General features: G+C 41.2%; 1 protein-coding gene across 1 annotated transcript in view; it reads right to left on the reverse strand.

Moving 5' to 3' along the window:
- The window catches only part of spon1b (spondin 1b), a gene marked incomplete at its 5' end in the record, with an annotated part of 84,962 nt that overhangs the window by 14,836 nt on the left and 44,239 nt on the right, over window positions 1-25,887 (reverse strand). The window contains one exon of the mRNA XM_079223051.1: window positions 2,452-2,516. Within this exon, the coding sequence (XP_079079177.1) occupies window positions 2,452-2,516 (65 nt within the window). The remainder of the gene's footprint in view (window positions 1-2,451; window positions 2,517-25,887) is intronic.

Raw genomic sequence — 25,887 nt, forward strand, 5'->3', positions numbered from 1 at the left:
AAATGGCTCTGGTGTCAAGACCTCTGACCCGACTAAATCTCTGCTAATTGCTGGATAATTGAAAACCTGTCGAAACATCCAATTAGCGGCAGAAAATAGCTCATAATAAAATGTTCTCTTCCAATGTCTAAACATCTACGGGAAATAATACAACCTTCAAAGATAATAATAATAGGGTAATTTAAAGTTTTTGTATGAAAAACCGTACCTGGTATCTTAATTATCACGTCTTAACCGAGACATAACAACTTGACAACTTTGCATGCAAAATTGAACAAAATGAGCTCATATTTCATGTGATCGTGCATGTGTGTGTGCGCACGTTCATGTGTGCGAAGGTTCTCATTAGTAAAAATAATAGCGGCACAATGTATCGCAAATGACAGACAAGGCTAGGAGGGGTAATTAAACAGATGTTTGGTGAAAGATACGGTACATTAGTGTGTGTGTGTGTGTGTGTGTGTGTGTGTGTGTGTGTGTGTGTGTGTGTGTGTGTGTGTTGTAGCCCACACAGTGCCGGAGGCTAGAACTGAGATAGGTTTCTAATTGCTCTTGAGCTAGTTCCAAGGAGTGCACAGGATGCCAGAGTATGTGACTATTCAGCCTGGCTTTTTTAAGAGCTGCATAATAGGAAGAAATCATATAACAATTAAGGATTATTTGTAATCGTTCAAGATCAAGATCAGTGGATGTGAGCTGCCGCCGTCCGGGACATTTACAGCGATTGTTGTGGCAGTAAAGCCCGCGGGATCATCAGTGACCCCAGTCACCCCGACGGTTACGGCTGCTGCCGTCTGGCAAGCGGCACCGCAGCTTCGGGGCGAATAAGATAGTAGGCAGCTGCTTTCATCAGGCCCACACTATGTTCACTTAAATTACATGACAGTGTTACATACACTATATGCACATATATCGTTATTGTATAGTTTTTATTATTGTATAGCCCTTTTCTAGGGGGGGTAGTTTTATTGCTATTATGCTGAAATGTCAAGGAACCCAAAACTAATTAATTGTATACTTGACATGTAATATTAAAGGTTTCTCAATTATACATATGTTCTTAAATAAATACATTATATTTTCAGAGAAACAGGAATATATAAAAACAGTACAGGATATTAAAAAAAATAACACGCATTCAGTGTATATCAATTTAGTTGTAGGAGAGACATAAAAAGAAAAAACACTGTAAACTATTAAATAGATTTGTCTCACTTACACAACAATTGGATTGAATCTGTATTTGAGTAGAAAAGGAGTGTTGTGGACTCCAGTAATGTTAAAAGAAACGTCCCAAATCGTTGGTTTAGCCCACTAACCCTCAAAACATTTTTTAAACCGTGAAGCACTTATCCAGGTAATGATCATTTGATATCGCTCATTACAAAGATTTGGGCTTTGTGATTCACGGCAAAGTCGCATTAAAGATTTCTGCAACATGTTGTTACATATAGTTTCCATTTATCATCTGGCATGGGCTAAATTATGGAGATGTAGTATTTGTGATAATATGTATTTTACGGATCACTGATTCTGTATATCTTTGTGTACTTAAGACTCAACAGATTGTGTTATGCCTATGAAAAAGAAGAAGCACAAAAGACTTGTTTTTAGCTTGGCCGCTAACAAATATGTGTAAATATATGCTGTGGGCGTTTCCCATGGCAGCATTTATTGTACCTGACAGTAACACATTAATGTGTTAAGACACTCTGACAAGAGCCACTGCAGGTGAGGGGAAACATTAACTAATACGTAACATCATGAAGTGTCCCATCTCAATTACTTACCATGACAACAACTAATTGTTGTCATACAGAAATACACTAGATACACTAGAAATCTGAACAATGTGAACAAAGTCAGATTCAAAATTATTGTTAAAATTTGTTGAAATATTAGAGTCAGAGTTTTTCGCCGAGGGAATTTTTAATACTTCTTTTCATCACTCACAAATCAGAAAAGTCCACAATCATAAACCTTCAGAATTTAGAGATAAATGAAACTGGAAATGTTGGTCTTGTATAAGTGTTACTAAACCCAAATCTCATAATTGACAAGTGCATGAAAAACAAAGGATTTGCCTGTGGTGTCTCGATAAAAGTGATGAACGTATGTTACATTATAATAATAAAAAGAAAAGCTATGTTATGTTATTCATGTGAAACGAGTAGTCAATGTTTTTGTGACGCAACTTAACGTTCAGGCACTTCTGTGCTTATTTTAAACTTAACTAAATAGTTGTGTTGCCTAAACCTAATTAAGTGGTTGTGTTGCATCAACCTAACTAAGTAGTTTTGTTGTCCAAAGTTATATGACTTATTTTTTAAATATCTCAAGTGTGACCAAGTGTGTACACTAGTCGAAACAGGCACTGAGCACATAAAGCGCTAAATTAATAACAAACAAAAAAAGTCCCATTCAGCGAAACTGACATTGAGTGATACTTACAGGTTGAGCGGCTGCCATGCCGGCCACTGAGCCTTAGTCTTAATGACAGTAAGCACTTCATCTCCCTGCGAAGAGAAAGAGACAAAGACAGAGAGGGAAACGTGAGGCAATTTGTTTCTAAATGGATGACTGTGAAGCAAGGGAAAATAAAAGAGAGACATTGACAGAAAAAAGGCCAAAATTGACAATTTGACACGGGTGAGGGTTGAGTACTTTCATCCAAGGACAGCAAAGTGTGCTCCACTGCTTAAGAGCCTCTTATCGGTCTCTTATCGGGACAAAATGGCTCTGTGCCATAGTGTTATTGTAGCGGGGAGCCGCACTCCCACTTTATGCACAACACAGTATCTATCTTAATGCATCGGACGAAGCCTTTTTATTCGGCCGAAAGCAGCAAAACAAATGATGGATTTAGTGTGGCGCTGCAGTCGATTAGAACGGAATGGGGAAAGTCCGTATATACCCTTTCTGGTTTAATAAGAGCCTTTATTGTTTTCCCCCACTTCTCCAGCTTTTTTTCTCAACATAGACTAGACACGCTATAGCTTCAAGTTGGGGTGTGCCCCAAAAAGTCTGGTTGACTGAAGGTCACAGTCCCTTTGAAAGCCTCCCCTCTTCCCCGTGGGCGGTGTGGAGAAAACAAGTGTGCATGAGGATGTGTGTCTGTGTGTGTTTACAAGTCAGTGCCCATCCATCTTTTTTGCAGCAGCCCGGGGCTCTGAGGCCTCTCTGGCCTCAGACCTCACTCCGTCTTTCAAAAACACACGAAAACACATATAGATGGACACACACAAATAGGTGTGTGTGTGTGTGTGGGTGTGTGTGTGTGTGTTTGTGTGTGTGTGTCTGTGAGTATAGACAGCCAGAGGGACAGAAACAGCTGGCATTGAGTCAAGAAAGACCAATGGAGCGAAGGCTGAATATCCAGACAGGAAGGATGAAGAGGAACAATCCTTTAAGTTGGAGTGTCTGGTCAGAGATTATTGTCTCAAACTTCAGTTCAAGGTTTTGGTGTAGAGAGAACACGGACACACAATCAATAGTGGAAATACACTTAGATCGTATGCTGGTGTGCAAGCTAACACTTCTTGGTTAGATTCCATCAGTGTACTGATTCCATAAAGCCAGTTAAGTAGTTTAGTACTAGTAGTTTGGGGAGTCCTCGCTAGACAGGGAATGGTGCAAGGTGTGAATATGGACGGCAAGCAAGCTATGGCTTTGGAACATCTCGAAGATTTTAAAATGTCACAAAATATATATTTCGAAATCTGTTTTTTTTCTTCTCTCTTTTTCTATCTCTAGAAACAAGCATTTTTTTTTTCGAAAGATCTAAGTTGACCAATGTTCACGTCTTATGTTATAAAGGACTGCAACCACAGACTGTATATATGAAGTGGATGCAGTCATGGTGACGTCACTCGTTGGTTTGTGGACCAAGATGTGTGACGTTTTGGCGGTCACCATCTTGGATTTTGTCATCTTGTCTTTGTCTTTTTTGCAACCATTGAACGTAAGTGACCATATTTGGATGGCGGAGTAGTGACGTAGAGACGCCATGTAAGGCTCTGGTAGGGTAGCAACATGTCAATCACATGGTAGTCATGGCCTGAAGTATCCTCCTTTTTACTCGAAATAGAGCATACTTTACTAAAGGAACATCATGATGTATAGAAGAAGACTTGAAACTAGAGATTGAGACATAAACTCATGTTTACAATGTTTACTGAGGGAATAAATCAAGAGAGAAGGAGAGTCATCTTCTCATAGACTTCTATGCAATCTGACTTATTTTTGCAATAAGAGAAGTCGCCCCTGCTGGTCAGTCAAGAGAATGCAAGTTTAAGATACTATCGGCTTAATTTTTCAGACCCAGAGGTGGCAGGATGTAAACAAGTTTATTTCTGCTGTAAAGTTGGACAATTCAACATGAGGTCTATGGGGATTGCATTGCTTTTTCAGCCAGCCTCAAGTTGCCATTTGAGGAACTGCGCGTCATGTTTTTCCAACCACTGTAGCTAAACTGCAAGGAAACCAATGATTACACGTTTCTCACTTCGTAGATAAACATGTTTAAGGTAATTGTCATTGCCTCCACCCTTACCCTCTCCCCGCTCTGGTTAAATTTTGGCCACGAGCAAAGCATCCTATTCCTGTGAAACGGTCCTTCGCTTTTAATGGGAGCCCTCAGCCGGCAACACGTCACGCAAAATGCTTCGCGGAGGCCGGGAGGAGATGCAAATCTTCCTGTAATGGTCTTGTTTGTTTGTGGTAATCATCATAATGGCACAAAATGACTATGATTTACCCATGTTTAAAAGCACATTACATTTTCATGAATGTTTTCAAGGAGAGGAGAAAGCGTGGAACAGGAGGAGAGGGAGGTGAAGTTAGATACGGAGGATACAATTATGGAGGAGAAGAAATGTGAGCACACAAGGTGAGCCGAGGAGGAGGAGACGGCGGGTGTAGGAAAGTGATACAGCTGAAGAGTATGAGGGTGGAAAGAAAAGACGAGAGTAGGATGAGGAGGACAGCAATAAGATAAAATGAAGACAGAGTAGGAGAGCATGAGAATGGGACAGAGGTGGATTGGGGAGACACAGCTGAGGGGGAAAAGAGGGAGGAAACCGCAGCAATGCACTTAAATGAGGGAATGAAAGTCTGATAAAAGAGAGAAAGGTTAAAAAAGGAGCCGAGGAGAAGAGCAGGGGATCACAACTGACGCACAGACTAATCCAGTTGAAATAACTTTACATTCATTCACATACTCCCAAGCATGATAACGCTTCATTCACTCCCTCCCTGTACTTGCTCTTTTGTTCCATACTTCCTCCCTCCGTCCCTCTCAAGGTTCAAGGTTCTGAAACATGCAGGGTTGCACAGTGGAATGCAGTTTAACTCCCTTTATGCTACACAAGAAGAACAAAGTTTCAGGAGGAACGCAAACTCTATACACTTACTAACAATGACAGTAGTCACTAGTTGTAACCCCCGTCTTAATTCTACCCAACAGATTGGCAATAACTTTCCCACTTAAACAACCAGCAGCGATCCACAGACTTGCACATCCATCTACCACTGAATGTGTTTGAGCTCCTGCTACAGAGAAGGGGCGACACCGAGGTGAGTCTCCAAAGTGTGTGACTCTCTGCCAGAGTTCGGCTGCCCTTCATGTTCAGTCAGACACTAAAGCAGCGGGCGCAACAGTCGGGAAAATGATGGGGAGAGAGCTGCGAGCCAAGGGCAAGTCTTACAAAAGAAGTTACACATATTGGTAAGTGACACTGCTGGCCAACACTCAAGTACACGGTGCTGACGTGAAGGCCTGAGTTAAAGAGCGGCGACTCATGGATGTCCATGTAGGATGGGGGAGTGGTGACAATGTAAAAAAAAGTGAGGAATGAAAACTATAAAAACTGAGATGAAAATCGACCCAAGCAGAAGCTGAGTTTTAATCCACGTCTTTATTATAATTGATCTAATTCATGGAAAAAGGAAGAGATTTCTCAAATACTTTCATTAAAACCAAAACAAGGAGCTGAAACTAGATGAATTTCCATAGAGCTGAGGGCTGATAATTATCGGCGGGTTCATTACCACAATCAATAACCCTTAAATTACACGTAATAATTGAATCCGTTGTTTAAGTAATCCATCTATTTCAAAGGAGGACAATTTACTTAAGCAACCCAGTACTGGCTTTTTATTTATTTATTTTCAAATTGAGGGATAGATTTTCACAACACTTGCCAACCAATTTGCTAATTTGATATTTCCAAATTGACTATTGTGTTTTCCAATTACGAGTGATACGTTTGCATGATGGAAGCATTCTATCCTGTTGCTTTTCGTGTGATATTTGCAGACTTCGGAGTACATTTTTCTCGACGGCTGGATGGAAACATACCTGTGTGGACAGGTATGAAACGAGACTATTCCTTCACAAATCCCCTCAGTGGTCTCACTCCTGCCGTCTTATCACTCGCTCACTTTGTGAAGCTTTGCCTGGAGGGACTCTAAACGCGGCCGCGTGAGGCTCTGTATTGTCCTTTCAGAGTCGGCCTAATAAAGGAAAATGAGCATGGGGACTAAGGGAAAAGGTGTCTAATAAAAAAATCAACACTGCACTAATGCAATTACGATTGCATTTGGGGCTGCGGAGCAGGTGGATGACTGGGCCACGATGTTGTAACTCAGTCGGATACAATTCCCATCTTAGATCGGTAACACACACAAACCCATTTGTGCGCTCACACATGTAAGTTCTCACTTCATGTCACACTGAGAACACACACAAGGCGTTATCTCAATGTAACTACATGATGAAACAACCTGTCCTTGTGGAAATAAACTGTTATTCCCCTCATCTAGCGAGATGTCTTCGATGATTTGTCAAATGTAATTTCACTGACACGCACACACCAGGAACAATTTCAGCTCAGCAGGTTATTTATCAACCACCTGTGACATGGATATGAAGCCAAGAGCCATGCTGCATCATCTGTCCAATTACCTTGTCATTTACTCGTCCCTCAAGCTAGCTGCTGTAATTGTACAATACAAAATAAGCACCTGACTTCCCCTATAGCGACGCGATGGATTTGAAATAAACAGAGCCCATATCTTCTTTCCCTGCAGGCTTGCTCGTTGCAAATCACAATTCAATATTTAATGATGGGACATATAATGTGATTTCTTTTCAAGGCACCTGATTGACTCTGACAGTGAAAAGCTTTCATTTGAAATGTTTCTAATTTGAGTAATAACTTGATAATTCTCCACCGTGTCTGGAGATATGAGTGTGTTCCTCCCCGTCTCCATGCACGGTTAACCATCATAGCTCATATTCCAGCAATATGCGTCAACATTTTTAATACGCCACAATAAAACCCACGCTTAGAGCGCCAGTGTTGAAAACATTACAGCACCGCAGCCAACATCAGAAGCACATTTCTATGAGACTTTGACGACTATGTTTCTAATTGTAAAGAGGGCAGCAATGACGCGACTGACAAACCCTTTACTATCAGGGTGTGAAAACATGTTTCATTAAATGTAGCCAATTAAAGGCCTGCTGTTTGTGAAGAAGAGGAACCCCCTGATGGTTTGGGATTATCTCCTACGACAGAAAACCCAACATACAATGTTTTTTTTAACACAATCCCCATTAAAGCCCAATACAACTTGGTTTTTAAAGTACTGTATTTCTCTACAATTTCTCTACGATTAATTCAGGTCAGGAAGTGACATTCCGGAACACAAACATTCCGGAACCAAGACGTTCCAGAATCTAGACATTCTGGAACACGGATATTCCGGAATCCGGACTTTCCGGAACACAGACATTTCGGAACGCGGACGGATATTCCGGAACCCGGACACTCCGGAACCCAGAACACGGACATTCCGGGACCATATTCCGGAACCAGGACAAAGTAAGCAGTCCTTACTGCTGTAATGACCTCTTTCAAACAGGGAGGGGCACAGACAAAAACCAAATTCAATGTAATGACAATGTATGTGTTGTGTACATAGACTGACACACACCTGCACACATTACTTACAGTATGCTTTGTGTTGTTGGTGTCGTGTTTCATATGTACCTTTTTGTGTACTTTGCTGTGTGTGTTCCTGTGAAACAATGATTTTGTGAGCGCGCGTGTATCTGTGTGCGCCCCCTTCAAGATATAATAACCTGAGGGCCTGGTAATCCATCACACCAGTGTCAGGCGTAATATGTGACACATTCACCTGAGGAAACGCTGTCACATTAGTCAGCATGGATCACTGCTCCGTCTTGGCAGACTTCCCTCTCCTGTTTGGTACAAAGAACCAAACAGCTGCAATTAATAATGGCTGAAGAATGGGAGTTATGAATTGTTTGTACCGTGAAGGCATCCGGCCCAGAACCCTGTGGTGCAGGCCTGTATGCATGAATATTTGTATTTATGTGAGAAAAATCACAGCCGCAGATCATCCTGTTTTCACATCCTTATATACCTCTTGCTGGTACAACTCGCTGATTTGTTTATCTGTTTACCGAGCCATTTAACTTCAGGGTAGTTTGGGAAAATGGATGATTCCGTTGAATGCGTAGAAGTCATTTTCATCAGCAATGTAAAGTAAAAAGTGGAAAATATAAAAAGAATGTTGTGACAGATGAGAAAAAACAAGAAAGAAAAAAAACTTTCAAGCTGAGATAAGAAATTAGATGAAGCCATTAGAATGAAAATAAATCAACTGCCATGAAAGCCCTTTGAAAACTGAGGTTTTTGATAAAGAAGAAGAAGAAAAAAGTGGAAACTTCAGCAGAATGCCTTTTGAATTTGCGTTTAAAGTGGATCTGGAAATGGAGATGTTGTTTTTAAAGACTGCAGCCACTCATCTATGGCACCTCAAAGGCGTTTGGACCAGGCGCTATGGGTTTGAATCTGAAACATCATTATCATCAAGATCTTCCCAGAGGCTGTGGGAACAGAGAAGAGAAGCGGAGAGTACGGGGTGGATACTTTTGTTAACCTGTGTAAGTTAGTGCATTGTCTTCCGTAATGAGGATCTTGTGCCATTTGGGGGCTTCTTGTCTTATCGTCCCCTATCTGTCCACTCCGCTGTCCTGTTCTGTGTAATTCGGAGCCTGTGGTGACTGTGATTTCTTGCCATCCCTTTGCAATCACTCAGGTCAGGTGAACGATTGGCTCCGTTATTCAGTCGTTTGTGAAAAAGAAAAGTCCTGTAATCTTTTTTTCCCCTCGAGGACATGAGTTTAGCCTTTTCTTATAGCAGGCTATGGATGCTGCAGGCTTCCCTCAGCTGTAATTTGGGAAGAACACAAAGGTCATTATGTGCTCAACGGAGAACTGGTTCTTTGCCTCTGGCAGACGAGGTGCTGATTTTGAAATGGCCTCTAACAGTTTCATCTTCTGGTACGGTGTAGTAGACGGGCTTATCTAAGAAAAGCTTAATTCTGAAAAAAAGATACAAAAGGAAAGAATCAGATCTGATGACTTGATGTTACAATGTCTCAATATGGAGGATTGCAACAAGCTCGTTTTGCTACTGATCCACCAGTTCTGCCAGTCTCTGAAGATTCTTTCTAATATGTGTGTATTTATGCCTATTGCAACAGTACGCCACTCATGTATGTCACAGTATAATGTATATGAGCCGTAGTATTCATAATACTCTCACTTATGTCTTTAGTGAAAACAATGCTCTGATTGAAGGGAGAACAAGATTTTTCATTTTTGGGTCTGGATATTTCTCCTAAATTTACCAAAAGTTAGAATTACATAATACCTAATTTGCATGTTTAAACACAACATTTCAGAAAATAAGTAATGCAAAGAATAATTGTCTTACTGGGGGAGTTTTGTGGTAATTAGTTAAAATGTTGACCCTTTTTACTTGTTGTGTATTACAATTTTAGTTTAAATATGTAGATGATCCATTATCTTAATAAATATGTGGGCATTTGCATACATCAGAAAATACTGTCAACAGACTAAAAAAGCCATTGAATGATGAATGATATATGAACAACTATATAAAGACCTTCAGAATATAGATAGGAATGCCGTAAAGTTGAATACTTACATTAAGATTATCATTTTTTTTTATATAACAAGTTTTTAGGAGAATCTACAGATGCAAATGTAGTAAAATAAATGTATTATGTATTTGTTCTTTCTACTAGCCTGAAATAATTCCTGCATAGGCCCAAATCTCCAAATTGATCAGTGCATGAAAAACAATGTGCTTTACGACACTGTTCCCATTTAAAGAGTCTATTGAAGCCAATCAAAAGCAAAAGTAGTTATACTTTTTGACCACATTATCCCATACATATGGGATAATCCACACCAGGCTGTGTGGTTAACTAAAATAACCTTCTGCAGTGAGCCCTGTTTTAGACCTGTGATGAGACCATCACTAACTGCATTAAAAGGTTTTTGGGTCCAGTCATATATGCCAATTCATAGGTTTTGATTGATAGTTTAGTTCATTGCACCACCACAACATTGATGGACGTATCGAACAAGATCAAGCCATATCAAGCTTTATTGATATTACCCACTCTGTTTACATTATGTATTCTCCGTGATAGAGAGTGGTTATTGTGGCGAGCAGAAGCTTTACAGTGGATATTTTTAGCTGCTTCTATGTTTCACTAAAAGAGAAGACTACCGAGCTTTTCTGATGATGCATTCACTGAACAATCTCCATTGGCCTCAGAATGTCGTCGGTGAATACGCAAGCTGACCGAACAACGTATCCTGGTTCAATGGTTTGAATATCTTACGGAAAAGTAACTCTTCAGTTTTCCTACAAAAGCCAGCAACACGTGTCAATTTCTGCATGAGGTCTTTTCAAAATAAATGTCCTTCTACACAGGATACAACTTAGTGAGGTTCAGTCAAACAAAACTACTTGTTTAGGTTTCTGAAAAGATCGTGAAATACTTAGTTAGGTTTAGGAAACACAAATACTTAGTTAGGTTTCGGAAAAGATCAAGATTTGAGTTAAAACAACTTCAGAAGTGCTGTTACTGAATTCCGCAAGTTATGTGAGAAAAACATCAACATAGAATTCTAGTTTCACATGGGTAACAACAGCGGTCTCCTGGCGGAAAGATCTGTGTTCGTCAGAGTGTTTCCAATTGTTAACGTTGACCCCGGGCCTTTTCCAAGCCAAAGTACTACGGCACAGAGAGAGAGATTCTGCAACATTGAGGGGCCTAGTTGAGGAGTTTAGTTAGTTTCAAGAAAAGACCGTAGTTTGGGTTAAATGACCTACTGAGGTCCTTTTATTGAAGTATAAATGACAAATAAATTAATGCTGACTTCTCCTTTCACACGGAGAACGAGCTGCAGTCTCCTGGCTGTTGGGTCCGTGTTTGTTGGACCATCCACCTCCCCTGTGCTGTTGCTGTCTTCATACTTCTATGTTGTATGGTTCCATGGATGAAATTTAAAATGATTGAACAAATAATAATAATAATAATAATAGCATCAGACAAGTTTGTAACTATGACTTTAAAGCAACTTCAAATAGTTTACAATTCAAGGCATGTTGCACAGGGCAAGACAAAAATGAGAAGAAAAAAACCTCTCAAGAAGAAGACGGGGAAAAAAAACGAGCAATTTATGTGCGCGACATGCGTCGGCCACAAAAACATTGTGGAAGGAGGAAGCAAAAAAGGCGAGTGAGGTGACAAAGTTGGGAAAAGAAAAAGAAAAAGCAGCAGTGACTGTCGGAGATGTGGCAGAAGGAAAGCCGGGTCAGGGGGGACAATGAGAAGTAGAGTTTTGTGGAGAAGAGAGCCGAGAAAAGAGAGAAGAGGGAGGTCAGAGTAGGGAGTGAAAGTCCAGTAATTGCTTTGACCTTGAGCCGAGGCGAGGTGTAACTCAGTCAAAGTGAGTAATGAATTCCTTGCCCTCGGTCATGTCGCGGGAATAATGCCACCGCTCGTGGGGATTTTTGTTTATGACCACTTGGAAGAAAAATAAAAACACAGCGGACGGAGAGGACCGGCTGAAGGAGAGTCTGGGCGGGGCGGGGCTTCACAGGGAAACTGGGAAATGGAAAAGGTGGACTGGAGGCGGCGCTCCAAGGCCAGAGGAGCAAGAGAGACCACAACAGAAATATTTGCGAGAGTTTGGGTGGCCGGACTGTTTGACCCGTAGGACGGATGACGTTTATGACCACTGATAGACTGAACACTGGAAAAAAAGGACTCGGAGAGAGAGAAGAAGCGCTCACACACTGCTGCTCTTTGTGCTCGTCTCTGTTAGGCAGCTGCAGCAGCAGCAAAGAATGCATTAACAGGTTTTTTCTCGCTCATTAAACTTTCATAAGGCTCATAGCAGCTACAGGAAAATATGACATCTTCTGAAAAGACTTTCACCATGTAACCCACTGAAAAATGATCTTTTCATGCTGCTTCGGGCAGTTAAAACTTGTCACATATTTTCAGAAGTAGAAGGCATATTTTGATTGAGGTTAAAGTTTTGCTAAGAAATCGCTGCCGCCGTGGTGTTTGTCCGCCGATTTGGTCAAAATTGGAATTTAGAAATAGAGAAATGAAAAGAAGTTTTTTTTATAAAATATAAATAAAAATAATTGTAATTTACGTTGACTTCTTGTTTCACACGAAGAATTAACAGCGGTCTCCTGGCTGAAGGATCTTTCTTTGTTACCTCCCTATTTTACATCATAGAGCAAAATGTTTAAATCTTGGAGACGAGGGAACCCAAAATTGCAAAAATGCACTGGTTACACTGTACTAATGGTCCAACTTCAGTTCCAACTTCTACTTGAGTCCTGCGCTCCTTCTCCGCTACACGTCTCCCTCGGGGACCCGTGGTAATTATCTTGTCACGGGCTAGATTGCTGTGTTGGACCCAACTGATTACACCGAGGCTGATTGGCGCAAAAATATAACTGGCTGCAGTTCCCCTAATGAAGAGGGATGTGAACTGCTGTCAAGCTGCTGTCACACAGTAAATGCCAACCCACATGTCAGCGCTGACACAGTCACTGAGGTTGAGATGGTGGTGGTGGTGCTGGTGTGGGGAGGGGGGGGGGGCTGATTACACCTTATCACCCAATATCCGCCTGATGAGCGTTGTACAGCGATGGAGTGACAAGGAGAACACGACGCAGAGGAATCCAAGGAGGGAATGAAGGGAGGAAGAAACGACAGCGGGGACAGAGGGCAGCAGGGAGATATTATGCAAAATGCGTGTGTGTGTGTGTGTGTCTGGAAGGAAGAAAAGTAAAAAGTAAAGAAATATATTTTGTGTGTTCTGAGACTGAATACGGTGCATGCAGGCAAGCGAGCAAATACCACTCATGGTAATTGTCATTAAAATGATTTGTTGCCACACTAGTGGAGTGGCTCTTTGGACGGCAATGTCAGCGGGTTTTGTATCTCAACAAATAATAGATTGCCTGAGTAATTCTGGCACTTAGTCTTGTTCGCTTGTGAGTTCAACATAATTTTTAAGCTCCCATGTTTAAAGGAAAGCAGACCGTAGTCGTAGGTGATGGAAGGAAATGGCTGGAAGGAAATGTTGACGAGCGATGGCGCGCGCCATCGCTCGTCAACACACACACACACACACACACACACACACACACACACACACACACACACACACACACACACACACACACACACACAGTTGACGACAACTAAAATAAGTTTGGCGTGACAGTCGGTAGTGATTGTTTTTGTGTCCCGCGTGAAAACCAAAAGTTAAGAGGTTTTCTACCATAGTTTTGCTACAAATTACATCATACTTGTGTTTTACGCAAACCCCAATCTTTTCCGAAACCTAACCAGGTAGTTTTGTTTTAATTCAATGGGAAGTGGGAGGTGCATATTGGCCCAGCCATTACATTTCATTTAATTTCATCCGAAGCATTACACCGGTAGCTATCCGCCATTAACAGCCATTAACAGCCATTAACAGCCATTAACAGGTTGATAATCTGGGTGATAATCTTCATTTGGAGTTTAATTCCAAACGAGGGATGGAATGAGGAGGTTGAGAAAGTTGAAATAATGTTAACCTGCATATCGTCTCACGGTTGTATGCCTTTGCCAATCAGCCTTGATGCAGTTTACATCCAGTCTGTCGAAAATGTCATCACTTTATTTTACCCTGGAAGACATTTGTGTGAAATTGTCAGAAATAGCCAAATCCTAATTAGTTCTACCTTAAGGGCAAGTGGATGTTTGTGCCAAATTTGAAGAAAGCTTCCCTGAGATATCATGTTCACACGTCCAGTTGGACCAGATTTGATGGAAATTCCTCCAGGCGTTCCTGGGATATTGCGTTAATGAGAAAGGACCGGACAGACGGACGACCCAAAAACATAAGCTGGGCCTGGCTGTCGTCTGTGCGCAGGCATATTAAAATGAGGGAGGGAGGCAGAGAAAGAAGGAAAACAAAGCAAGGCAGGAGTGGAGGGAGGACTGGCAACGAAAAGGAGGGAATGAAAAAAAGAGAAGAAAGGTGCCGGGAGAAAGTATAGAGAATCAGAATGGAACGTACAAAAACAAGGTGGTGTGCATCGGTGACAAAAAATGCACCGTTTACCATATGTCTCGCTACAGTGATGTGTTGGGAATTAAAGCTTCAGTCCACATGAAAGAAGCCGCCTCATTACCTAGCTCCCAACATATTGTTACCTAGTAGGCATGTGAGGCAAACAAGCTACCGTGTGTCCCCTTATTCGCTGTCAGTCATCTGTGAATTTCTCCGACAAGGAGAAACTGATCTCACCGCCTCCGCTTTTGTGCCTGCAAGAAGCCCGAACACACCCCTTTTGATCAAAAACTTAATCTTTCCTCTCGACTTTAATGAGATACACTGGGGGGTAAAAAAAAATAATAATTAGGATGTAAATCTATGGCGGGAAGTGCGGTAATAGCTTCAAAAGTCTTTTCATAATTTTTTCGAAAACTGGGAGACAGACTCGGATCTCGCCCGCGGGAAGCAGCTTGGGAGATAATTGGGGATTCATGATGTGATTGTGATTATTGATGAGAGCGAAGTGGGGACGGCTGGCCGCTGTTAATCCTGACCCGCCTCCCACAGAGCTGCCGCCGCCTCAAACAACAGGTGTGGACTTGCATCTTAGTGTTCATCCAGGGCACTTAATGAATACAAATTCCCAATTAAAGAGAACGAAGGCACGGACCCCCCTCACACACACACACACACACACACACTTAAAGTGTCAGCTGGACAAGTTAAGATATGCAGTCATTTCATTAAATGCTATGGAGAAATATATATATATATATATATATATATATATATATATATATATATATATATATATATCTTCACCATGCAAGGGTGTAGATATGATTTCAGAAGAGAAGGGGACACAAAGATACGTGAATGCTTGTTCAAAACGTTCTGACTCCTGATTCGTCAAAAAACAGACAGGTCAGATCCCTCAATATGAAAAGAATATGGAAAAAAAACAAAAAGTTAGTCCCTTAACAGCAATCACATATGAATAAGAAACGCAGTAAATCCTCACATTGGTTAATGGTAATGCTATTTTTGCTTGTCCTTAAATCAATTATAAAATTAGCTGCCACTTCATTTTCTGTTGATGGACCATATCATTTCAGCTCTGCTCTCCATTAAATGTAATCCAACAAAAGCGAAAGTGAAATGCTCTGTTACATACTTAATATTAATGCCTTATCCCTACTTCTAATGACTTTTAAGTCCACCAAGCACCCGCTGCTGCTTCCCAACCTTATCGCTAAGAATGCTTGGTAATAATTGATATGCAAATTCAGGCAAGAAACTTCTCAGTTGTTTGATGATCACAAGGTTACAAAGATTGGCAAAGGTATCGACACCGGAAGCAGAACACCAATGATTAAAGTGACAGGTAAGCAACTCCACATAGGTTTCGGTTTTATTTTTATTCCAAAGAGGAAAACGCTGACAGTCGGCTTCAGGCACCAGCTCCTAGTTTTTTTTTTTAAACACAGCAGCTTTTATTTCGGCGTAGTCTTAGCATATCTGCCAAGCTTGCTGCAGAATATGCTTCCGGAGCTTAATCAGTAGGAAAGCAATGGAGCGTCAGGGTGCACTCAGTGTGTATCTGACACTCGCTCAAACAAGGAGAAAGTGTCAGAATCTTTCCGTTGGTAATTACCTTAAACTTGTGCCTGTGTCAGACCGAGAGTAAGGTTCACTGCTCCGCCTCATATTTGGTTTGCTCTGTTTTAAATCTCGATGTCATGATGTTCAGACGGAGAATGAAGAAACTCATATACCACAGGTCGAACTATTTTTAATTTTATTTTTTACAAGAAAGGCTTTCATCCTACATACAACCCCAGCCCTAACCGTACCTAAGAAAGTAATGGACCTAACCAAACTCAACCACGAGCAGTGGTATGCATAAACCAACGAAGTGAAGAAAGCGATGAAGAAAGCAATGTGTGTGAAGTGTTGAGATGGCACAACAAAGAGGAATACCCTACAGACGCAGAATAGAAGTAGAACAGACATTCCCATCCAAATCAACATATCAGGATGGTCAGAGCAGCGGCCATTTTACGTGTACCGTTGCCATTGCGACTGTCGCAGTGACAACTAAAATGACCAGTGGAAAAAATGTAACAACTTGATGCTTCAGCCCCACACTCTTGTAACAGCATAGGAAAGCACATTGGTAACTTTGTTCAGCTTATTTCCTTTAACAAGTGTAGCATTACAGCATGGTGGAGTTAACAAGCTAACTAGCTAGCTGACTAGCAGACAGTTACTCGTTACTCCCCGTCGCTCCGGAGAAGGACAAGCAGCGTCCGCTCTCTTCCCGCCGATCTGCGAGAACACTTTACGGCCCTGCTGGCGCCTGTTGCCAGCTACCAACTATCGCCATTTCCTTTGCACTAGTCGAATAAACCACGTAAAACACAAGACAGCAGGAGGAGCACTGACAGGCCGTCATGAAGCAACTCACCTTTATAAAAACTAGCGTTACTGCAATATTGTGTTGACATTGCAGAACACATCAAAATCAATTCATTACGATAATAACATTTGCAGTACCCTGACATAGTGACATGGGCTGAAATACAAACATAAAATGGTAGGGTTTACAGTTTTGAGTGAATTCTTCTTGGGACCAAAACTGGACGGTTAATTAGGTCATTGAGGGATGATTACATAAGTACAGCATATAGGACATACTGCCGCGCTCTACCTTTGGGAATGCGCACCAGGGACTTCCACCAGCCAAGCTGGTTTAGCACTCTACTGACTTTAATGGGGATAAAATAATACAATCACGCGGCTCTTCAAGACTTTTTTTGTTATTGGACCGGATTGATCCAATTCTGATTGTGAGTCATTTTGCAGTGGAGGGAGGGACAGAATAGTCTTTGATGGAAGCTACAACATGGCTGTTTGTCTAGTTGTTAGTTTATAATTGCTATTCTGGAATCTTTAAGATTAATCTATCGCCCAGCCCTAGGATATGATAACCTCGCCCCTAGACTCACATGTCCGACCCACCCCGGTCCCCAGAGGAAATAACTGTATGCCCAGTGTCCTTTGGGTATTACGAGAAAAATCCGGTTCAGGTTCCTGTCAAGCAGGATTGTGGTCACTTCATCATTTCACGAGCAACTTTCAAAAATCCAGTGACCTTTGTTCGCCTATTCTCTCGTCTTCAACTTTTTCCCTTTTCCCTTTTCAGTCAGGCTTAAGCAAAAATCCCCTTACCACCCTTCCTTTCAAAAAACAAAAAAGCACTGACAGAATTAAAATGACCAAACAAAATAAAACCAAGTAAGACATTGCCAAGGACAAGACAGGCCCCCACAGTGTCAGCCAGCCTAACAGACGGTCTCGGCACAGCCTCAATCTCCTCCATTGATTTACTGACAGAGGATCTTTAGCCCCGAGTAAAAACAATCCATTCTGGACCACGCTTTCTGTCAGCGCCGTGCATTTCACAATACCATATTAAACATTTACGACTTGGGCTAGAGTTATTGCAACCACAATTCTATCAATCTAATTCATCACTCAAACAACACTGGTTTATCCATTTGGCTCTGCCGCCACATTATCAGCACAGACAGACTTTCACTGTGGCCTTTAGAAGAGAAAAAAACATCCATTTATACGATCGGCAGGATCAGATATATTTAAAAAAGAACATCCCGGCTAATAATATTGGGTAACAGACAATTCAACAGACAGCTGAAATGTCAGGCAAGGCATTAAAGGAATTAAATGTGGGACATTCATTGAAGAAAGGGCCATTTAGAGCCAGCAGTCGACTTCACAGTAGAGAGGAGATGATACAACAATGACAGTGACAGCGAAATATGCTCTGTGCGTCGGAGCGTTGAGCTGAAATGGAGTCCCAATACAAAGCGAAGCGTTAAAGTCTTTCAACAGTAGATGAAAGAAAGCATGCGAAGCCGAGATGTCGTCATGCCGTCTAACACCGGAATGTAATTGAGTTGTAAACCCACTGTTACCAACAACCTGCTGTTAAATCCTGATTGAATTACATTTTAATCTCGCAAAACAATACATATATTTGCTCAAGGTAGTCTAAAGATTCTGCACTAATATACTTGTTGGAAGCTCCATATAGCAGGTACTGATAACTAACAAGTTTCAATTTCAGTCCGCAACCCCCTGGGTGTTGACTACATAAACTGCACATTAATGTCTACCATCCTAGCATCCTAGTGTGCTGCTTTATATCAAGTGGGACGAAGGAGAGAATTATCTCATATCTGCCTCTGGAGTGCTGCTCACCAGTGTTTACGGCTGACAGTTTGTCATGACCTTTTACAACTTTGGATTTGTCTCTTCCATACCAGGCACCAGAATTCAATTTTGGCAAACAGAGCAATTTCAGTAAATTGCAAAAAAAAAGTCTCCAGCCATGACATCGACCTGGTAAAAGCAGTACCCATTGTCTAAACAGCCTATTATTCCGAAACCCTAGCAGTCTGAAATATTTCCAATTGGACTGAAAGCACCATTTATCCGATAGTCCGTTACTCGAAAAACAAACTCCCATTGTTCTGGTGGCCCATTGGTCCGAAAATACCAACTTTTCATGCAACGAACAGAAATACATGGCTAATTATTATGCAGAATGACGTCATCAGACCTTCCCAAGTGCTGATGAAAGCATGACCCCAACACTCGGCCTCTTACTGAATATGTTTAGGTATGAGGAGTGGGATTAGTTAGGTTAAGGACATTAGGGCAATCCAATCAGGGGCAGATTTTGGTGGATCATGCCTTTGGCATGGTAGGGAAAAATAGATTGCAACCTTTGCATAACAATTAGCTATTTTATGTTGCATGGAGCGTGTGCATTTTTTGAGCAATGGGCTTTCAGAACAATAAGAGTCTTCGGTGCAAAATATATTTTTTTCTGATTTTTCGCAATAATGGGCTGTGACATGGCTCCGTACCAAGTACAGCTGAATTGACTGGTTTATGATCAAATACCTGCAAAATGAATAACTAGGTATTGGACAATTACAAATGTTTAACCTGATGATGGTGCGATGTGGAAAGTCAAGGGATCATGAAAGTTAAATTCATCCCGAGGGGAACATGATTATTTGAAACTAATTTGATGGCAATCAATCCAATAACTGTTGTGCCATTTCACTAAAACTGCAAATGTCAACCCTGTCGTGGTGCTTGAGGAAACGTCACATGAACACAAAATGCATTCGCATTTGTGCTCTGAGGACCATGAATGTACAACATTCAGAGCAGATGAATTTAGTGGATTGATGCATTCGATGTATCGATTTATTTTGGTGGATGTTGACATATTTCACTAGGAAAGTGAGAACTCTGACCTGTGAGGTGTTAAACGCCTGAGGATTCATTTACTGGAGACTTTGGATACCTGTACCAGATGTTATGCTAATTCAAAAGTTGCTGAGATATTTCAATCTGGACCGAAGTGAAAAACAAACCAACTGAACCCTGGAGACGCATACATTCGGATGAAAAAGGATTCCGAATTCAAGGATTCCGCCTCAAACGGGTGCATTTTTACTTGAGATTACAACTTTATTTTCTAAGGTTTATATAGTGTACGGTTAACTTGTAATTTCTTTCTAAGCAAATACAAAAAAGTTCTGTGTGCTTTCAACTGTCAATCACTAAGCCGGTCTGTAACTCTGTATTTCTGATTCCTCACACTTTTCAATTCATAGCTGGCAGCCTTCCCAACTCATGTCACGCATCATATTGGCCAAACATTGCAATTCTTTGTCAAAGTAAAAAGAAAGAAACATTCTACTTTACAGAGAAGCTCCACTGGGGAGAGTGCATCCTGTGGACATTTACACGCCTACACATTTGCTAGATTCAACAGTGGAATACTTCATTGAAAACAAAAGTTTGTATTCTTCTGCTTCTAATCAGCCATCATGGCCATGAGATGTTTGTGTCCTCAGTCTTATACTAATAAGGTCACTCAATAATAAAGAAATATCTGGCAACAGCATTTCCTCTATCAAGCCTTTCATTCCACAAAAAAAGAAAACATAAATTTTTCCGAGTTATCAGCATTAACGTAGTGTATTTTTTACTCTTACTTGAGTCAGTTGGGGAGAAAAATAATCTTACACTGTTATATTTGGATGCAATTAAAGGTAATGTAATTCATGATAAAACATCACAGCATTGTTTCCTAATCAGTCTCAATGAGTCATCTGATACGAGACATTTTCAGAAAGATAAGACACAGATTTGTCCACTTCTCTAATCTTAATGTCTTCATGTGATTGGAGAGGACATGTCTACTGGAATGATAAAGGTTTAAGGACACTCACTGTAACATGTTATCACTCTGTATATTTACTTTGACATTGCAGAGTCTTTTGTGCATGTCCACACATTTTGATGATTCAATTGCGAAATAAGAATGTAATAAATATAATATTATAGTAATATTTTGTGATCACACTTGAGAGAAACACACTGGGAATATTATCTGGATGTGTAGCAGGTTATCTAATCAGGAGATGATGTCTTGTCATGTCATCACAACTAATTACAGGAGTCTGTTCACTTTTTTGTGGTTGAAATAATTCAAGTCATAACCACATTAAATATAAAATATTGGGGGAAAAGAGTTTAAGGACATTTTTTACTTCTACTTGATCACCTTCAACAAAGCTGTGGACACGTCTGTGCTATTTAAGCACCTTCTGATCGTTTGTGATGTATTAAAAGGAAGGTCCCTCGGACCGATGCGCCGACTCGTTTAAAACACATCAATGCAGAGGCGATGAGTGTTTGCCAGGATGGACTTTTTATTATTATTCTAGTTGTGCACAATTGTTTTTCCCTCCTAAAAACCCCACTGACCAATATTCAATTAAAACTGCAGAATGTGAACCAGCTGGAACACTGGAGGAAAATGATAATTTTTACACCAAACACCTGCTCATTTTGGGAACATTTTATTTATTTTTCAGGACTTCAGCCCCCAAACAGCAATAAGTGCAAATGTTTCTCTCATGACCCTCTAGACTTTGCTCACGTTCTGCTACCTCGTCTGTTCCCATCCACTCTCAGACTTCCATTCCACAGTGACGGAGCAGAAGGTATTAAAATGTAATAATGGAATTGTAGATATTAATTGGGTGCACAAATGAAATGAAATAATCTTTCAAACAAGGGAGGACGCATCTCGGCTGTCACCGTCTTCATCCTCCGCTTCATTCGCCCAGTCGTGTCTCTCCTCTCAGCCAATTAGAGTTACTTGTGAGACGCTGTCCGTCTGTCAGCTTTCCAAAGAATCCCCCAGGACCGATTCTGTGAGCGTGATGTGTGTATCTCTGTGTGTGTGTGTGTGTGTGTGTGCGTGATCCATTGTCATCAGCTGCTCCCTGACTTAACTACCTTTCACTCTTCCACAGCGAGAACTCAAGACCAGCACGACATACTTCTACTCCCACGTGTGCACAAATACCAAAGACGCAGGCAGCGGGCTGAGCTGCATCTCATTTCATCCGCCCACCTCTCGCCAAAGTCCAAATATAGTGCGGCTGACAGCACCGTTCTTTGCAACCTGACAAAGCCAAATCCCTCCCGAGGCCCGACGAAGACATGCATGCATGCGAGAAAAAAAAAAAAGGTGAAAAATATATTTGAATAAATAAACAAGCAATGCATCGTCTTACTTTGAGCAGCAGAATTGGGGTTAAGAGGGTAATATATTCTACCCATTTTTTTATCGAAGATGATATGTATCTGATTTAAAAGGAGATGCCTTGAGGCAGGGAGACGTGCGAGGCGTCAGGGTCGTGTAAGGTAACAGCATAAATTCATCATATCGTCCCCAACCAATAGATACCAAAGGTGGAAAAAAATGCCTTTGTGTTCCATCAAGAAAACACTGTTGGCATCAGTGTCATTATTTATGAAGTCTTGACAAGGTGCCTATCAGCTCGTGCTTCCCAAAGGGCCGAGGTGATGCGACAAAGACAACTAATAATTTGGTCCACATGCATGCTTTAGGGTGTCCATAGAGATTAGAATGACATTGTGTTACTGTCCTCACCTCGTGACAAAAACAGGAATAAAAAGTAACCAATAAAAGCAGAATCTGCTACGTTACAATTTTCATCAAGTACTAAGAAACTCAGCAATTATGTAAAAGGTGGAGGGATGGACGATGGCGTTAATCACATTAGACACCATGCATGTATTTGTGGAACTACATATTATATGCGGTTGATTGGTAAAGAAAAAAGCTTGAACTGTTCTTGAAAGAATGTATGGCCTAAATGCATTCACAATCTTACCGAACATTTAACAAGAAATGGCAAACAAAGAAACCTACTCGAGTTGTTATTTATATAAATGTAACCTTAGGTTAACACAACATCACCAAAGCCTGGCAAAGGTCGTGTTAGCGTTACATTTAGTGTCAATCCTTTGCTTTAACTCATACTCGCGAAGGGGAATGGTGATTGTCAACAAATTGTTGGCATTGTACATTTCTGCAAACCTCTGGCAAGGTTGAATGTAGGGCTGCAACAACGAATCGATAAAATCGATAAAAATCGATTATCAAAAGTGTTGGCAACGAATTTCATTATCGATTCGTTGTGTCGCGCGATTATTACGCCGGGCAATAAGTCGCGGAGAAGAAAAAAGAGCGCAGCAGAGCAACTGGCCGGCCAGCGTTTCTGAGATTGGAGTGAGACGCGAGAAAAGCTGAGGTTGTGATGTTCTCAAAAATAGAAGATCTTTGTCAAGTCGAGTCTTGGCCAATCAGCGTCTTCATGTTCCTCAAACTTGTTTTTAATGGAAACTAGTCAGCTCTCAGAGAGAGAGATATGTCACTCTTACCTGTCTTAAAAACTTGAGAGCCCTGAAGCAGGGTATGTAAATGCAGCCTCTGGAGGGATCAATTACAGTAAAAAGGGCTCACATTTGGCAGATGTAAAGCATAGATGTGTATGTTTTTAGTGTTAGTCCATTTTGTTGTTTTAATTAACAGCTCAGGGATGTTCAAGGAGCAACCTGTTTGTGCACTTTCTGAAGATGTTTTGCACTGTCACTTCTGTTTTTGAATAAAGGGTTGGAAATTAACGCTTTTTTGATAAAAACATTTTTTTATCCGATTCATCGATTAATCGAAAAAATAATCAACCGATTAATCGATTATTAAAATAATCGTTAGTTGCATACCTATTTGAATGTTTCATAAATATGTTTCATTAGTGTTCGCTTGCCGCTACGTTGCAGATGTCATGGTCCCGTTTGTCCTATGCGTGTGTATGTGTGTGTCTGCCTGATGACACACGGTTAACTTTGTAAAATGGTAATTACATTACAAGCAACACAACTAAAAGTAAAAAATTGTATGGTTCGTGTTGACAGAATAACGTAATAACGTAACTACGCAATGTAGCAAACGCAAATTTATAACAAGCGGCCGAAGCAAACATCACGTAACAAGCGTAAAGTCAGCGTTTAATTACGGTTGCATGCGAAACACGAACAGCATTCTCCTGGATGAAGTCTGACTTTTATATTTCCATATGAAGACTGAAACTAAATACAAATAATTTGCCCAAATTAACACTGGAAGTGTGTTTAAAATGGTTTGTGTCATGTCAACATATTTTTTTTAAAATGTATTGTACCCAGACCTTTAACATGGTAAAAAGAAGAAAAAAAACCTAAAGAATTTTTGAATAGGAGGAACTGAAAAGACTTTCTATTAGTGTGAAAATGCCACACTTTACGTCGCGCAGGCGTTCCTCCCAAACGTCTTGGAGAGCGCCGCAGGTTTTGTGAACATGCACGCAGAGACGCGCTAAGAGGAAGTAAATCACTTCGCATTGCTTCCTCCGCTCTCAATCTGACAGGTGTCAGCCGTGGAAAAGGGAGGGGAAGGGAGACTCTGGAGCGCTTTCTGGACTACAAGAAGCAATAAAGATGTAGGGTGTGTGTGTGTGTGTGTGTGTGTGTGTGTGTGTGTGTGTGTGTGTGTGTGTGTGTGTGTGCGCGCGCGCGCCTGTCTGCTTCTCTGTCAATCTGTGGCACGTCTGCCGCAATTTCCTGTGAAGAGTAGAAAGATGAAAGTGAAGGATAGCTTTCTTGCTCGTCTTCTCCCACCCTGACTTCTCTCCTTCCCCTCACCCTCCGCCCTTCTCCTGACAATCTGTCTGAAATAAGGGCTTTCAAAACAGAGGAAAAAATAATAAAAAGAACAACAACAAAAAAAACTGTGAGAGAGAGAGAGAGAGAGAGAGAGAGAGAGAGAGAATGGGAGAGGAAGAAAAATGAGACTGTCAAGAAAAAGAGGAAGACTCAGATACACTCAGAAGAGCATGAGCAAAAAGGAAGAAAAAAAATAATTTTGGGTTTTCATGAAGCGACGTCAATCAGTGAGTCAGTGAGGTGTTGGGAGAAAACGCAGGGATGGAGGAGGGAGGGAGGACAAGGAGTATGCAAGGAAATCCACAGTTGGATGGGTGAAAAGAGAGAGGGAAGGAGTTCGCTTTAATGTCACCCGTTTCTGCAGAGGAACAGACATGTGAACTAAATTCAAGTAAGATGAAGGAAGCATTGAAAAAGGACATTTTTACTTTTTTGATGAAAGGAGGATGTTATAAAACCAGTAAGGAATAAAAGAAGGAGGCAGAAGAGGAGGGGAAAAGACACGACCAAGATGCAAAAAAAGTTAAAAAAAAAGAAAATGTAGGCATGAATATGGGCATGAATACTAGGGGAGGTAATCTGGGAGAAACTAGCGTGAGTAAGCAACATTTTTAAAATCCTCCAACCTAGAAACCCAGTTCATTGGGACAAAATATATTTTTTCCCGTTGAAAGTAGCTAACAGCGCTAGTTCCAAACCCGTCCCTCCGGGGCCGCCCTCCGAAGCCACTCCCCCAAATTATCATGAAGAACGTAAACAACGCTTGAGAGAATTAGATTCATCGATTGCTTGTTGGGACGCAATAAGAACTTCAACAAAAATAAAGAGAGCTGCAGATGCACTTTCTGCCCCGACCAATCTCTCTCTGCCCTTCCAACACAGAGAAGGTCACAGTGACACATTTTACATTTCTTTTTGTCAAACCCACAAGCCTGAAATGTGAAGAAAGAGTGGCTTTGTACAGAGGAGCGACCGGCTGACGGGCGCCAGCCCCGGGGCGATGTGCGGTCAGGCCTGTGGCTCGGGGCGACGCTCGGTCCACCTGTCTTTATACTCCTGCCTCCCTTTGTCTCCCTGTTTTAAAGAGGAGACCAGTGAGCTCCTGACTGCTCCCTACGGGGCTTAAAGTTGAGCCGGCTTTCCTCTAAAAACATGTTATGCTTTCGCATAAAAAGAATCCAACGTCAAACGGATTTTCACAACAGCTATA

The sequence above is a fragment of the Taurulus bubalis genome (genome assembly GCF_910589615.1).
Source record: "Taurulus bubalis genome assembly, chromosome: 9".
Classification (NCBI taxonomy): domain Eukaryota; kingdom Metazoa; phylum Chordata; class Actinopteri; order Perciformes; family Cottidae; genus Taurulus; species Taurulus bubalis.